The sequence below is a fragment of the Parasteatoda tepidariorum genome, chromosome 9, assembly GCF_982258835.1.
Source record: "Parasteatoda tepidariorum strain Cologne lab strain chromosome 9, Ptep-v5.0, whole genome shotgun sequence".
Lineage (NCBI taxonomy): Eukaryota > Metazoa > Arthropoda > Arachnida > Araneae > Theridiidae > Parasteatoda > Parasteatoda tepidariorum.
In genome coordinates, this window is record NC_141763.1 from 8,543,247 (window position 1) to 8,558,584 (window position 15,338).

Sequence of the window (15,338 nt, forward strand, 5' to 3'; positions counted from 1 at the left end):
GGACATTGTGACTTAATATTCTGTTTCTTTTCTTAATTTCTTCTGAAGCTGCTTGTCTAAAACAGATCTATTTTCTTTTCGTGTCAACCACACTAACATTGATTTCTTATGTTCATTAGAATTTTCATGATTTTCTAAACAAGTTCCTATGTGTTTCCGATCAGAAAATCCGGTTGTGTATTGAGAAGTGATTTTAGAAAAAAGTTTGCAAGTCAAACAGAAACCAGTACCAGCCCTGGTTGAATAACATAACCAAGATATTTCCTGTGATTGACCATTTTTCATTTTCTTAATGAAATACCTATTTGAAAATATTCTGTTTTGTTCTTTGTGTTTTTTTATTGAAGCTGAATATATATTTTTCGGATCTTTATTTTGAAAATCAGTCATTTCATGTGAGATTGTGTTCTGTTCTTCAAATAGACTTCGGATAAGACCTCTTCCTTTTCACTTGTTAATAAATTTGTAGCTATTTCATTCTCGTTTTTATGTTCTAATTTCAAAAAAGTTTCAATTTTTGCACATTTCTTTCTTTCTTTTTCACGATCTAGCTGTAATTTCCGTTTCTCAGCTCCACTTTTATATTTTCTTCCAACATATTGTAAAATAAGACTTTGATATTTTTTCTGAAAATAAACAATCAGCTTGATAATTTTCTGGCAATAAACAGGGAGCGAAATAATCGATGTAATATTGTTCTTCGCTTCACATTTTAATATTTTGTAATGAGTTGAGCAATTCACAAATTATCATTAAAAATCGATTAAAAAGTTCATTTAGTGTTGAAAAAATACATTAAAAACAAAAAAATACATGATTTATAATTCTTTTTACTTACCAACTAAGAGCAGGAAATCTTTTTTTATATTGATTATGTACTTTCAATTATAAGTAAAATGAGAGAAAGGTCCGGTCTTTACAACTTTTAAGTTATCATTTATTAGTAAACTAAACAAGTTTGTCACTTTGACGACGAGAACAGAAGTGCGGGAAAAAAAAAGAAATTAAGTCGGGCGTTAAGCGGCGTGGCGGGAAGTGCCCCGTACTAGACGCGAAAAAATACACTGATCAAAAACATGCAACGGAGAATTCCCCGTTCCGTTCGATAGACGCGCACATGCATGGGGTGATTAATCTCAGGATTGCCAACTTATAATAGTTTTTTTTTAACATTAGATATTCTTTTGAATTCAAAATATCACCTATTGTTTTCAGTGGGGACAGGGGCCCTTTGTAACCACGGGGCCCTGGGCTGCAGCCCAAAAAGCCCTTAAGTAGATCCGCCCCTGATTACCCATAATACTTTATGAAATGAACAAGGGAATGAACTTTATATTTTTTAAATGAATGAACTTTATATATTATGAACTTTATATTTTTCTAAAAAAAATATAAATGAATGAGCAATGAACTTTATGAATGAACTTTATATTTTTCTCCCAAAAACCGGTAAAACTGAAATTCGTATATGACATATTGATGTAGAGCATCATTATTTGAGACATTTACAAAATGAATAAGATTGAATATTGTATATCTAAAGATATGATTGCAGATTTTCTGACTAAACTACTTCTCAAATATTTTTAAACTTTAGAAATGTATTAAAAATAGTACCCAAGCTTAAAGTGAGTTGTAAGATTACGGAACGTTGCATTAAATTATATTTATCTTATTGTGACTAATCTGACTATTCAAGGTATATTATCTCAGCCACTGAATGGTGTTGCTGAATTATGCATTGCATAACATTTAATAAGTTTCTCTTCTCGACCCATCAATCGTCCATCCTGTTAAAAGTTCCAGCTCATGGACTAAAAATTAAAAATTATTTTCATTGAGTAATAATTTAAGAAGACAATTTGATCATTTCAATAAATTGATAATGCTTCACCTGATTAAGAAAGTCACAAAATGTGATTGCAGATTAAATGAAACGAGAGTGAAATCAATTTAGGAGAACATGCACCAGACAAAGGGCAGCATAGATTAATTCTGCAACTTTTCATTCACTTAAAAGTGTTTTTACCCTTATTTTTAAGATTGATAAGTTTTTTGATATCATTTTAAAACAAAAAAGACAAAGTAGAATAAAATATAATGCAAAAGACTTTGTAAGTAAACATTTATTTAAAGATTTAAGTTTGCGAATTGCCTACATGACATAGGAAATTAACTATAAACAAACAATTTTGACAAATCAACCCATTGCAGATTGTATTGATTGACTAACTACTGCTGCTGATTGTCCTGAAGCGCCATAGTTGATGTTTCCAATACTAGCTGATCCAAGAATATTTATTACAGCTGCGAGCAATTCCGAAAGAGTTTGTACCAGAACTTCACAGTCAGAGGCTCCAGGGTTACCAGCTCTAACTTCATACACAACACTTCCAATTGTGTTTGAAAGACTAGCAGCATTAATTGGACCTCCTGAAACAATTCTTGATGCAGTAGACGAAATTCGGGAAACTGATCCTGGAGATGATATTGCCGATACTGCAGATGCGGCTGCTGATGCTGCACCAGATCGGGAACCACTTGGACCATAACCTCTTGGTCCAGACCCTTGTCCATATCCGCCTTGACCACCTGAACCGCCAGCTGCAGCTGCTGCTGCGGCTGATGCACCAGATCCTTGTCCTCCTTGTCCATATCCACCTTCTCCTGCACCTTGTCCATATCCGCCTTGACCACCTGAACCGCCAGCTGCTGCTGCTGCAGCTGCTGCGCCAGATCCTTGTCCACCTTGTCCATATCCACCTTGGCCACCTTCTCCTGCTCCTTGTCCATAACCTCCTTGTCCATATCCGCCTTGACCACCTGAACCGCCAGCTGCAGCTGCTGCTGCGGCTGCTGCACCTGATCCTTGTCCTCCTTGTCCATATCCACCTTGGCCACCTTCTCCTGCTCCTTGTCCATAACCTCCTTGTCCATATCCGCCTTGACCACCTGCACCGCCAGCTGCTGCTGCTGCTGCGGCTGCTGCACCAGATCCTTGTCCTCCTTGCCCATATCCACCTAGGCCACCTTCACCTGCACCTTGTCCATATCCTCCTTGCCCATATCCGCCTTGACCACCTGAACCGCCAGCTGCAGCTGCTGCTGCGGCTGCTGCACCCGATCCTTGTCCTCCTTGTCCATATCCACCTTGGCCACCTTCTCCTGCTCCTTGTCCATATCCGCCTTGACCACCTGAACCGCCAGCTGCTGCTGCTGCTGCGGCTGCTGCTCCAGATCCTTCTCCACCTTGTCCATATCCACCTTGCCCATATCCACCTTGTCCATAACCACCTTGTCCATAACCTCCTTGACCACCTGCACCGCCTGCTCCAGCGGCTGCTGCTGCTGCGGCTGCTGCGCCAGATCCTTCTCCTCCTTGTCCATATCCACCTTGTCCATATCCTCCTTGACCACCTGCACCACCTGCAGCGGCTGCTGCGGCTGCAGAACCAGATCCATCTCCTCCTTGTCCATATCCACCTTGTCCGTATCCTCCTTGACCATATCCTCCTTGACCTCCTGCACCGCCTGCTCCAGCTGCTGCTGCTGAGGCTGCAGCACCAGATCCTTCTCCACCTTGTCCATATCCACCTTGTCCATATCCCCCTTGTCCATATCCTCCTTGACCACCTGACCCACCTGCTGCTGCTGCTGCGGCTGCTGCTCCAGATCCTTCTCCTCCTTGTCCATATCCACCTTGTCCATATCCTCCTTGACCACCTGCACCACCTGCTGCGGCTGCTGCGGCTGCTGCACCAGATCCTTCTCCTCCTTGTCCGTATCCGCCTTGTCCATATCCTCCTTGACCACCTGAGCCGCCTGCTCCAGCTGCTGCTGCCGCGGCTGCTGCTCCAGATCCTTCTCCTCCTTGTCCATATCCACCTTGTCCATATCCACCTTGTCCATATCCTCCTTGACCACCTGCACCACCTGCTGCGGCTGCTGCGGCTGCTGCACCAGATCCTTCTCCTCCTTGTCCGTATCCGCCTTGTCCGTATCCTCCTTGACCACCTGAGCCTCCTGCTCCAGCTGCTGCTGCAGCGGCTGCTGCTCCAGATCCTTCTCCTCCTTGTCCATATCCACCTTGTCCATATCCACCTTGTCCATATCCTCCTTGACCACCTGCACCACCTGCTGCTGCTGCTGCGGCTGCTGCGCCAGATCCTTCTCCACCTTGTCCATATCCACCTTGTCCATATCCACCTTGTCCATATCCTCCTTGACCACCTGCACCACCTGCTGCGGCTGCTGCGGCTGCTGCACCAGATCCTTCTCCTCCTTGTCCATATCCACCTTGTCCGTATCCTCCTTGACCATATCCTCCTTGACCTCCTGCACCGCCTGCTCCAGCTGCTGCTGCTGCTGCGGCTGCTGCACCAGATCCTTCTCCACCTTGTCCATATCCACCTTGTCCATATCCCCCTTGTCCATATCCTCCTTGACCACCTGACCCACCTGCTGCTGCTGCTGCGGCTGCTGCTCCAGATCCTTCTCCTCCTTGTCCATATCCACCTTGTCCATATCCTCCTTGACCACCTGCACCACCTGCTGCGGCTGCTGCGGCTGCTGCACCAGATCCTTCTCCTCCTTGTCCATATCCACCTTGTCCATATCCACCTTGTCCATATCCTCCTTGACCACCTGCACCACCTGCTGCGGCTGCTGCACCAGATCCTTCTCCTCCTTGTCCGTATCCGCCTTGTCCGTATCCTCCTTGACCACCTGAGCCGCCTGCTCCAGCTGCTGCTGCAGCGGCTGCTGCTCCAGATCCTTCTCCTCCTTGTCCATATCCACCTTGTCCATATCCACCTTGTCCATATCCTCCTTGACCACCTGCACCACCTGCTGCTGCTGCTGCGGCTGCTGCGCCAGATCCTTCTCCACCTTGTCCATATCCACCTTGTCCATATCCTCCTTGACCACCTGCACCACCTGCTGCGGCTGCTGCGGCTGCTGCACCAGATCCTTCTCCTCCTTGACCATATCCACCTTGTCCGTATCCTCCTTGACCATATCCTCCTTGACCTCCTGCACCGCCTGCTCCAGCTGCTGCTGCTGCGGCTGCTGCACCAGATCCTTCTCCACCTTGTCCATATCCACCTTGTCCATATCCACCTTGTCCATATCCACCTTGTCCATAACCACCTTGTCCATATCCTCCTTGACCACCTGCCCCACCTGCTCCAGCTGCTGCTGCTGCGGCTGCTGCTCCAGATCCTTCTCCTCCTTGTCCATATCCACCTTGTCCATATCCTCCTTGACCACCTGCACCACCTGCAGCGGCTGCTGCGGCTGCTGCACCAGATCCTTCTCCTCCTTGTCCGTATCCACCTTGTCCATATCCTCCTTGACCACCTGCACCCCCTGCTGCGGCTGCTGCGGCTGCTGCACCAGATCCTTCTCCTCCTTGTCCATATCCACCTTGTCCATATCCACCTTGTCCATATCCTCCTTGACCTCCTGATCCGCCTGCTCCAGCTGCTGCTGCAGCGGCTGCTGCACCAGATCCTTCTCCACCTTGTCCATATCCACCTTGTCCATAACCACCTTGTCCATATCCTCCTTGACCACCTGCTCCAGCTGCAGCTGCTGCGGCTGCTGCTCCAGATCCTTCTCCTCCTTGTCCATAGCCACCTTGTCCATATCCTCCTTGACCACCTGCTCCTCCTGCTCCAGCTGCTGCTGCTGCTGCGCCAGATCCTTCTCCTCCTTGTCCGTATCCACCTTGTCCATATCCTTGTCCATATCCTCCTTGACCTCCTGAGCCGCCTGCTCCAGCTGCTGCTGCTGCGGCTGCTGCGCCAGATCCTTCTCCTCCTTGTCCGTATCCACCTTGTCCATATCCACCTTGTCCATATCCTCCTTGACCTCCAGCACCGCCTGCTCCAGCTGCTGCTGCTGCGGCTGCTGCGCCAGATCCTTCTCCTCCTTGTCCATATCCACCTTGTCCATATCCTCCTTGACCGCCTGCACCACCTGCTCCAGCTGCGGCTGCTGCGGCGGCAGCGCCAGATCCTTCTCCTCCTTGTCCGTATCCACCTTGTCCATATCCACCTTGTCCATATCCTCCCTGACCTCCTGCACCACCTGCTCCAGCTGCTGCGGCTGCTGCTCCAGAGCCTTCTCCTCCTTGTCCATATCCACCTTGTCCATATCCACCCTGTCCATATCCTCCTTGACCACCTGCACCGCCTGCTCCAGCTGCTGCTGCTGCGGCTGCTGCACCGGATCTTTCTCCTCCTTGTCCATATCCACCTTGTCCATATCCTCCTTGACCACCTGCACCACCAGCTGCAGCTGCTGCAGCTGCTGCGCCAGATCCTTCTCCTCCTTGTCCATATCCACCTTGTCCATATCCTCCTTGGCCATCTGAACCGCCAGCTGCAGCTGCTGCTGCGGCTGCTGCGCCAGATCCTTGTCCTCCTTGTCCATATCCACCTTGGCCACCCGCACCTTGTCCATATCCACCTTGGCCACCTGCACCTTGTCCATATCCTCCTTGACCACCTGCACCGCCTGCTGCAGCTGCTGCTGCCGCGGCTCCTGCTCCAGATCCTTGTCCTCCTTGTCCATATCCGCCTTGGCCACCTTCGCCTGCACCTTGTCCATATCCACCTTGTCCATATCCCCCTTGACCACCTGAACCGCCTGCTGCAGCTGCTGCTGCTGCGGCTCCTGCTCCAGATCCTTGTCCTCCTTGTCCATATCCGCCTTGGCCACCTTCACCTGCACCTTGTCCATATCCACCTTGTCCATATCCGCCTTGACCACCTGAACCGCCAGCAGCTGCTGCTGCAGCTGCTGCTGCGCCAGATCCTTCTCCACCTTGTCCGTATCCACCTTGTCCATATCCACCTTGTCCATATCCACCTTGTCCATATCCTCCTTGACCACCTGAACCACCAGCTGCTGCTGCTGCGGCTGCTGCTGCACCAGATCCTTGTCCTCCTTGTCCATATCCACCTTGGCCACCTTCTCCTGCACCTTGTCCATATCCTCCTTGTCCATATCCGCCTTGACCACCTGAACCGCCAGCTGCTGCTGCTGCAGCTGCTGCTGCGCTGGATCCTTCTCCACCTTGTCCGTATCCACCTTGTCCATATCCACCTTGTCCATATCCTCCTTGACCACCTGAACCACCAGCTGCTGCTGCTGCGGCTGCTGCTGCTGCACCAGATCCTTGTCCTCCTTGTCCATATCCACCTTGGCCACCTTCTCCTGCACCTTGTCCATATCCGCCTTGTCCATATCCGCCTTGACCACCTGAACCGCCTGCTGCTGCGGCTGCGGCTGCTGCTGCACCAGATCCTTGTCCTCCTTGTCCATATCCACCTTGGCCACCTTCTCCTGCACCTTGTCCATATCCACCTTGTCCATATCCCCCTTGACCACCTGAACCGCCAGCTGCTGCTGCTGCTGCAGCTGCTGCTGCGCCAGATCCTTCTCCTCCTTGTCCGTATCCACCTTGTCCATATCCACTTTGTCCATATCCTCCTTGACCACCTGAACCACCTGCTGCTGCTGCGGCTGCTGCTGCTGCACCAGATCCTTGTCCTCCTTGTCCATATCCCCCTTGACCACCTTCTCCTGCACCTTGTCCATATCCTCCTTGTCCATATCCGCCTTGACCACCTGAACCGCCAGCTGCTGCTGCTGCAGCTGCTGCTGCGCCAGATCCTTCTCCTCCTTGTCCGTATCCACCTTGTCCATATCCACCTTCTCCTGCACCTTGTCCATATCCTCCTTGTCCATATCCGCTTTGACCACCTGAACCGCCTGCTGCTGCGGCTGCTGATGCACCAGATCCTTGTCCTCCTTGTCCATATCCACCTAGGCCACCTTCTCCTGCACCTTGTCCATATCCACCTTGTCCATATCCCCCTTGACCACCTGAACCGCCAGCTGCTGCTGCTGCAGCTGCTGCTGCGCCAGATCCTTCTCCGCCTTGTCCGTATCCACCTTGTCCATATCCACCTTGTCCATATCCACCTTGTCCATATCCTCCTTGACCACCTGAACCACCAGCTGCTGCGGCTGCGGCTGCGGCTGCTGCACCAGATCCTTGTCCTCCTTGTCCATATCCACCTTGGCCACCTTCTCCTGCACCTTGTCCATATCCTCCTTGTCCATATCCGCCTTGACCACCTGAACCGCCAGCTGCTGCTGCTGCAGCTGCTGCTGCACCAGATCCTTCTCCACCTTGTCCGTATCCACCCTGTCCATATCCACCTTGTCCATATCCTCCTTGACCACCTGAACCGCCAGCTGCTGCGGCTGCGGCTGCTGCTGCACCAGATCCTTGTCCTCCTTGTCCATATCCACCTTGGCCACCTTCACCTTGTCCATAACCACCTTGGCCACCTGCACCTTGTCCATATCCACCTTGTCCATATCCTCCTTGACCACCTGCACCACCTGCTCCAGCTGCTGCTGCTGCGGCTGCTGCACCAGATCCTTCTCCTCCTTGTCCATATCCACCTTGTCCATATCCACCTTGTCCATATCCACCTTGACCACCTGCACCACCTGCTGCAGCTGCTGCTGCGGCTGCCCCTGATCCTTGTCCTCCTTGTCCATATCCACCTTGGCCACCTTCACCTGCACCTTGTCCATATCCTCCTTGCCCATATCCGCCTTGACCACCTGAACCGCCAGCTGCTGCTGCGGCTGCTGCTGCTCCAGATCCTTGTCCTCCTTGTCCATATCCACCTTGGCCACCTTCTCCTGCACCTTGTCCATATCCTCCTTGTCCATATCCGCCTTGACCTCCTGATCCGCCAGCTGCTGCTGCTGCGGCTGCTGCTGCACCAGATCCTTGTCCTCCTTGTCCATATCCGCCTTGACCACCTTCTCCTATACCTTGTCCATATCCCCCTTGTCCATATCCCCCTTGACCTCCAGAACCACCAGCTGCTGCTGCTGCTGCGGCTGCTCCAGATCCCTGTCCTCCTTGTCCATATCCACCTTGGCCACCTTCCCCTGCTCCTTGTCCATATCCTCCTTGTCCATATCCACCTTGACCACCTGAACCACCTGCTGCTGCTGCTGCTGCTCCAGATCCTTGTCCTCCTTGTCCATATCCACCTTGGCCACCTTCTCCTGCACCTTGTCCATATCCTCCTTGTCCATATCCGCCTTGACCTCCTGATCCGCCAGCTGCTGCTGCTGCGGCTGCTGCTGCACCAGATCCTTGTCCTCCTTGTCCATATCCGCCTTGACCACCTTCTCCTATACCTTGTCCATATCCCCCTTGTCCATATCCCCCTTGACCTCCAGAACCACCAGCTGCTGCTGCTGCTGCGGCTGCTCCAGATCCCTGTCCTCCTTGTCCATATCCACCTTGGCCACCTTCCCCTGCTCCTTGTCCATATCCTCCTTGTCCATATCCACCTTGACCACCTGAACCACCTGCTGCTGCTGCTGCGGCTGCACCAGATCCTTGTCCTCCTTGTCCATATCCACCTTGGCTACCTTGTCCATATCCGCCTTGACCACCTGAACCGCCAGCTGCTGCTGCTGCGGCTGCTGCTGCTCCAGATCCTTGTCCTCCTTGTCCATATCCGCCTTGGCCACCTTCCCCTGCTCCTTGTCCATATCCTCCTTGTCCATATCCACCTTGACCACCTGAACCACCTGCTGCTGCTGCGGCTGCTGCTGCTGCACCAGATCCTTGTCCTCCTTGTCCATATCCGCCTAGGCCACCTTCCCCTGCTCCTTGTCCATATCCTCCTTGTCCATATCCTCCTTGTCCATATCCTCCTTGTCCATATCCTCCTTGTCCATATCCACCTTGACCACCTGAACCACCTGCTGCTGCTGCTGCGGCTGCTGCTGCTGCACCAGATCCTTGTCCTCCTTGTCCGTATCCACCTTGGCCACCTTGTCCTGCACCTTGTCCATATCCGCCTTGACCACCTGAACCGCCAGCTGCAGCTGCTGCGGCTGCTGCACCAGATCCTTGTCCTCCTTGCCCATATCCTCCTTGGCCACCTTCTCCTGTTCCTTGTCCATATCCTCCTTGACCACCTGAACCGCCAGCTGCAGCTGCTGCGGCTGCTGCTGCTGCACCAGATCCTTGTCCTCCTTGTCCATATCCACCTTGGCCGCCTTGTCCATATCCGCCTTGGCCACCTGAACCGCCAGCTGCAGCTGCTGCTGCGGCTGCTGCTGCACCAGATCCTTGTCCTCCTTGTCCATATCCACCTTGGCCACCTTCCCCTGCTCCTTGTCCATATCCTCCTTGTCCATATCCACCTTGACCACCTGAACCACCTGCTGCTGCTGCTGCTGCGGCTGCTGCTGCACCAGATCCTTGCCCTCCTTGTCCATATCCACCTTGGCCACCTTCGCCTGCACCTTGTCCATATCCTCCTTGTCCATATCCTCCTTGACCACCTGATCCGCCTGCTGCAGCTGCAGCTGCGGCTGCTGCACCAGATCCTTGTCCTCCTTGTCCATATCCTCCTTGGCCACCTTCTCCTGCACCTTGTCCATATCCTCCTTGTCCATATCCTCCTTGTCCACCTTGTCCATATCCTCCTTGACCACCTGATCCGCCAGCTGCAGCTGCTGCTGCGGCTGCTGCACCTGATCCTTGTCCTCCTTGTCCGTATCCACCTTGGCCACCTTGTCCTGCACCTTGTCCATATCCGCCTTGACCACCTGAACCGCCAGCTGCAGCTGCTGCGGCTGCTGCACCAGATCCTTGTCCTCCTTGCCCATATCCTCCTTGGCCACCTTCTCCTGTTCCTTGTCCATATCCTCCTTGACCACCTGAACCGCCAGCTGCAGCTGCTGCTGCGGCTGCTGCACCAGATCCTTGTCCTCCTTGTCCATATCCTCCTTGTCCACCCTGTCCATATCCCCCTTGACCACCTGAGCCGCCAGCTGCAGCTGCTGCTGCTGCGGCTGCTGCACCAGATCCTTGTCCTCCTTGTCCATATCCGCCTTGGCCTCCTCCTCCTGCACCTTGTCCATATCCTCCTTGTCCATATCCGCCTTGACCACCTGAACCACCAGCTGCTGCTGCTGCGGCTGCTGCACCAGATCCTTGTCCTCCTTGTCCATATCCTCCTTGTCCATATCCGCCTTGACCACCTGAACCACCAGCTGCTGCTGCTGCGGCTGCTGCACCAGAACCTTGCCCTCCTTGTCCATATCCCCCTTGTCCTCCTTGTCCGTATCCGCCTTGTCCACCTGAACCTCCTGCCGCTGCAGCGGCTGCTCCGCCAGATCCCTGTCCTCCTTGTCCATATCCCCCTTGTCCTCCTTGTCCGTATCCGCCTTGTCCACCTGAACCTCCTGCTGCAGCTGCTGCTGCTGCTGCGCCAGATCCTTGTCCTCCTTGTCCATATCCCCCTTGTCCTCCTTGTCCGTATCCGCCTTGTCCACCTGCACCTCCTGCTGCAGCTGCAGCTGCTGCTGCGCCAGATCCTTGTCCTCCTTGTCCATATCCTCCTTGTCCTCCTTGCCCGTATCCGCCTTGTCCACCTGAACCTGCTGCTGCTGCTGCAGCGGCTGCTGCTCCAGATCCTTGCCCTCCTTGTCCATATCCACCTTGTCCTCCTTGTCCGTATCCGCGTTGTCCTCCTGATCCACCGGATCCAGCTGCTGCTGCTGCTGCTGCACTAGATCCTGATCCTCCTTGTCCTCCGTATCCGCCTTGGCCATAACCACCATAACCACCAGATCCACCTGAAGCTGCTGCTGCAGCAGATGCCCCTGCTGATCCCGAAATACTATTTCCTGATGATTGTGCGAACATATTAATTAAAGTGCGGATTTCATTAACAAAACCAGGGTTACCTTCACCAGTGGTTTGGTAAAATGCCTCATTTAAAGAGTTAGTAATGGCATCAGTAACCGCTCCAATGTTCTGCCCTCCTGATTCAGATATGGCAACTTCAGCCATAGCTGATGCGAAAGCCGTATTCAAAGCTTGCAATTTATGGGACGTTGCCTTTCCTTTCATACTACCCATGGCACCCTTCATTAATCCTCCGATGGAACTCATATCATCCATTTGCTCAGCTGAAAAAACTCCAGTTCGTTCAGCATTAGTCATGAAACAATTAACGTATGCTTCTGCCGTCTCTGCACTTTCCCATGGAGTACGATGTCCCACAGCAAACTTGCCGTGAATGCATAAAGCTAGCAGAAATGCTAGGGAAAGTTTAGTAAACCAAGTCATATTCTTCTTTGGAAAAGCTTGATTGAATACTTTCCCCAGCGACTTGCCTGCTTTTTATACTATATTTTTCGTGAGAAGAAGCAGGTTTGTCAATAAATCTAGGAATTTTCAGATCGTATGATTTTTCTCTTGCGCAAGTTGTGACGCAAATACCACAGTAAACACACCTGCCTCTCTTCGCTCCGTTTGTTTTTTTAATTTCATGTTTTGCCATTTAATGAGTTAATGAGTCAAAAATATTGTAATTTCTGTTTACCTCATTATGATTTGTACCTGGCTATTATATATTTTTTTAAACTTACTTCATTTTGTTTTAGTTTATCGATGTTTTTTCATCTCTTATCCTTAAAAATTCGATATGATTTCTTTTCATATGCTTTTCAACTTAAAATAATCATGTTTCTTTCATTCTTATGTTTTTTAAACTACATTAATAAGTAATTTTTTTATATAAATATTATGGTTGAAAGAAATATACCATTGAAAGAATCGAGATATAATCTTCTGACTTTAAATACATTTTTAGGTCTATTAAGATTTCTGCATATTTTATATAATCAACCGTAACTTTGGAACTGAAGAAGAAATTTCGGTTGAATTATTATTTTTAATGTTTCCTTCGAATGTTTAAAAAATATGCTTTTATTTCATAAAAACTTTCAAATAATAGTCATGTTTATCTCAGAAAAAAGAAAAGTCATTTGCAGAAATAGTTGGACTTTTATTTACAGTTTGAACTTCCTCATCAGTTTCTTCTTCTGACTCTTCAATAGATTAGCATTTTGATTTCATTGGAGATTGCGGAACTAATAATACCACCCCCTCCCCTCTAATGTAAGGGCATTCTGGAGAGAAAAAAACATATTCGTCGCTGCGCATGTTTGAAAGTTAAGTTGCTTTAAAACTTATTCTGTGGAGTGAACTAAAATTTGATTGAATATTAATCCTAATGAATTAGCAAAGATCAACACGCCCTAAATTGAAGAAATTTTTAGAAGAACGAATTACCAACTATTGAGAAACTACCCATTCGTCTGACGGGGGCAAAAAATACACGACAGTCTTACCGTTGCTGTTTTAATACAGAGCCCAGGCCTGGAAAACGGGGTTATATGCCTGATCATAAATTTATAGTATGTGCCCAATAAGCTATCGGAGCACGATAAAACACGAAAATCTCAATAGAATATAAGTTTTATTCTTTCAAATATATTTAAAAAGAAAACTGTATTACAATATATTTTAAACATATTTAACTATATTTGATACCTAAGTAAAATTAACATTAAGGAAACCAAACTTGCGTCGGCTCTCTTGACCAAACAATTTGCACCTTATTTTCCAGATTGTGGCTCACTCCCCCTCATTTTTATGCTCAAGAATCCTATTCCATCCGAAAAATTTTTTATTCCTTATAAGTACATTTTTTGGACTAATTTCGTAACTTAAAATATTGCCTGAATTAAGTAATTAGCATGCTGGAGGTCTCGCCTCTACCCATTAAAATTGAGTTCTAGTACGATGATAAAAAAATAAGCTATTCAGGTTTATTCAATTTATTTCTTATCAAATTCTAAAACCAATATTCCCAAAACAAATCACGTAATGCATTAAATAAATTAATGTTATTTAATTATTACTTAAAAAATATGTTCTTGAAAAACAAATCACAATTAATGAATAAACAAATTATGAACTTAATTGGATATTATTTTATCATTACGAGCAGGCAGTGAAAAATTAAATTAAGTATTAGTAAATATATATCGCGTTCCTTTAGAATGATGACTTATTTTATTTCCAATTAAGAGCATTAAATATTTAATAACCTTAATTTGCGCAAGACCAGCTTCCTGAAATAATTTATTAAAATATACAGTGAATTGCATGAAAGTGCGTTTCAATTTCGAAATAAGGCAGTCTATTGCGAAACTTTAGAGATTGACCAATCAGCGTTTTATATTCATCCTCACGACATGGAATTTATCAAAATAATTGGCGTCATATAGGCGACGTTCGATCGTACCACACTCTCAAGTAACAAACAATATCTGCATGAAATTCGAATGCTTGGAATTTCAGAGTGTATGAATAGCTGTAACATTCAATGCATCTTATGTATAATATGGTAATTTAAGCTAACAATTCGTGCTTACCTCCAAACGTAAGGCGCAATAGTTGTTTGTCATTGTAAACATGACGAAAACACTGAACAAAGAGTATTGATGATAAGATTAATTTTATATACAACAGGTGATTATTAATTGAGGATAAGATTTTCTTAGATTTTGTTACTTCTTAAAATTTGGTACCTGTTTCTTATGTTATATTTTCAACTGCTAAAGTTTAGAAATCAGTAATTCTGTAGATATCTTTCAAATGTGCACGATAACTTTCAAAGTGGCAAAAGAATTATTTCTTTAATTACCTGGATAATTTGAAAACTGCTGAGATAATTTTCTCCTAAGGTACTCGTTAAAACAAACTCTTGGCGAGAATAACATTAGCTTTTCTCGTTACTTAAGTTAACGCAATGTTACTTATTTATTTTTCACAATGTAAAAAAAAGGAAATCAAGTGACTACGATCAACACAATAGTAGATCGAATCAATCACTTTAAGAACTTTAATACAAAAAATTAATCGTTTCTAAATATCATTACAATTAAGGAAATTGTCATTTATTTATTTTTAAATATGTGAAGAATCAATTCAATAATCAAACAGTCATCAAATTGTAAGAGAAATTTTTGAACGATACACTTTGCGGATACACATCGAACTGTAACGATACACGATATGATTGCCTGATTCAACAGATCAGCCGACCAAATCAGCTAGGGAATGATTTTAGAGGTAACACATGCCCCATTTATTACACATCCCCCATATATATATATATATATATATATATATATATATATATATATATATATATATATATATATATATATATATATATATATATATATATATATATATATATATATATATATATATATATATATATATATATATATATATATATATATATATATATATATATATATATATATATATATATATATATATATATATATATAAGAACGGCACTTTAAAACAAAACTCCTCTAGTTACTCTCAATTTTCGCTTTTGTTTTCATAT

General features: G+C 47.2%; 1 protein-coding gene across 10 annotated transcripts; it reads right to left on the minus strand.

Annotated features, from left to right (window-relative positions):
* Positions 1-2,108: 2,108 nt before the first annotated feature.
* Positions 2,109-12,244, minus strand: LOC147803303 (uncharacterized). 10 transcript variants are annotated; one of them, XM_087150824.1, is made up of 2 exons: positions 10,552-12,244; positions 2,109-8,646 (listed from the first exon to the last, which is right to left on the minus strand). In XM_087150824.1, exons 1-2 carry the CDS (start codon positions 12,191-12,193, stop codon positions 2,201-2,203), a joined length of 8,088 nt encoding a protein of 2,695 aa, XP_087006950.1. In that variant the 5' UTR covers positions 12,194-12,244; the 3' UTR covers positions 2,109-2,200. The 10 variants fall into 10 exon arrangements, with proteins under 10 accessions (XP_087006950.1, XP_087006949.1, XP_087006942.1 ...); XM_087150823.1 differs by having other exon boundaries at positions 10,135-12,244; XM_087150816.1 differs by having other exon boundaries at positions 2,109-9,762; positions 9,793-12,244.
* Between the last annotated feature and the right edge of the window lie 3,094 nt (positions 12,245-15,338).

What these genes read in the sequence shown, in the direction of transcription:
- LOC147803303 (XM_087150815.1), bottom strand. Translation starts at nt 12,193, where the DNA reads ATGACTTGGTTTACTAAACTTTCCCTAGCATTTCTGCTAGCTTTATGC.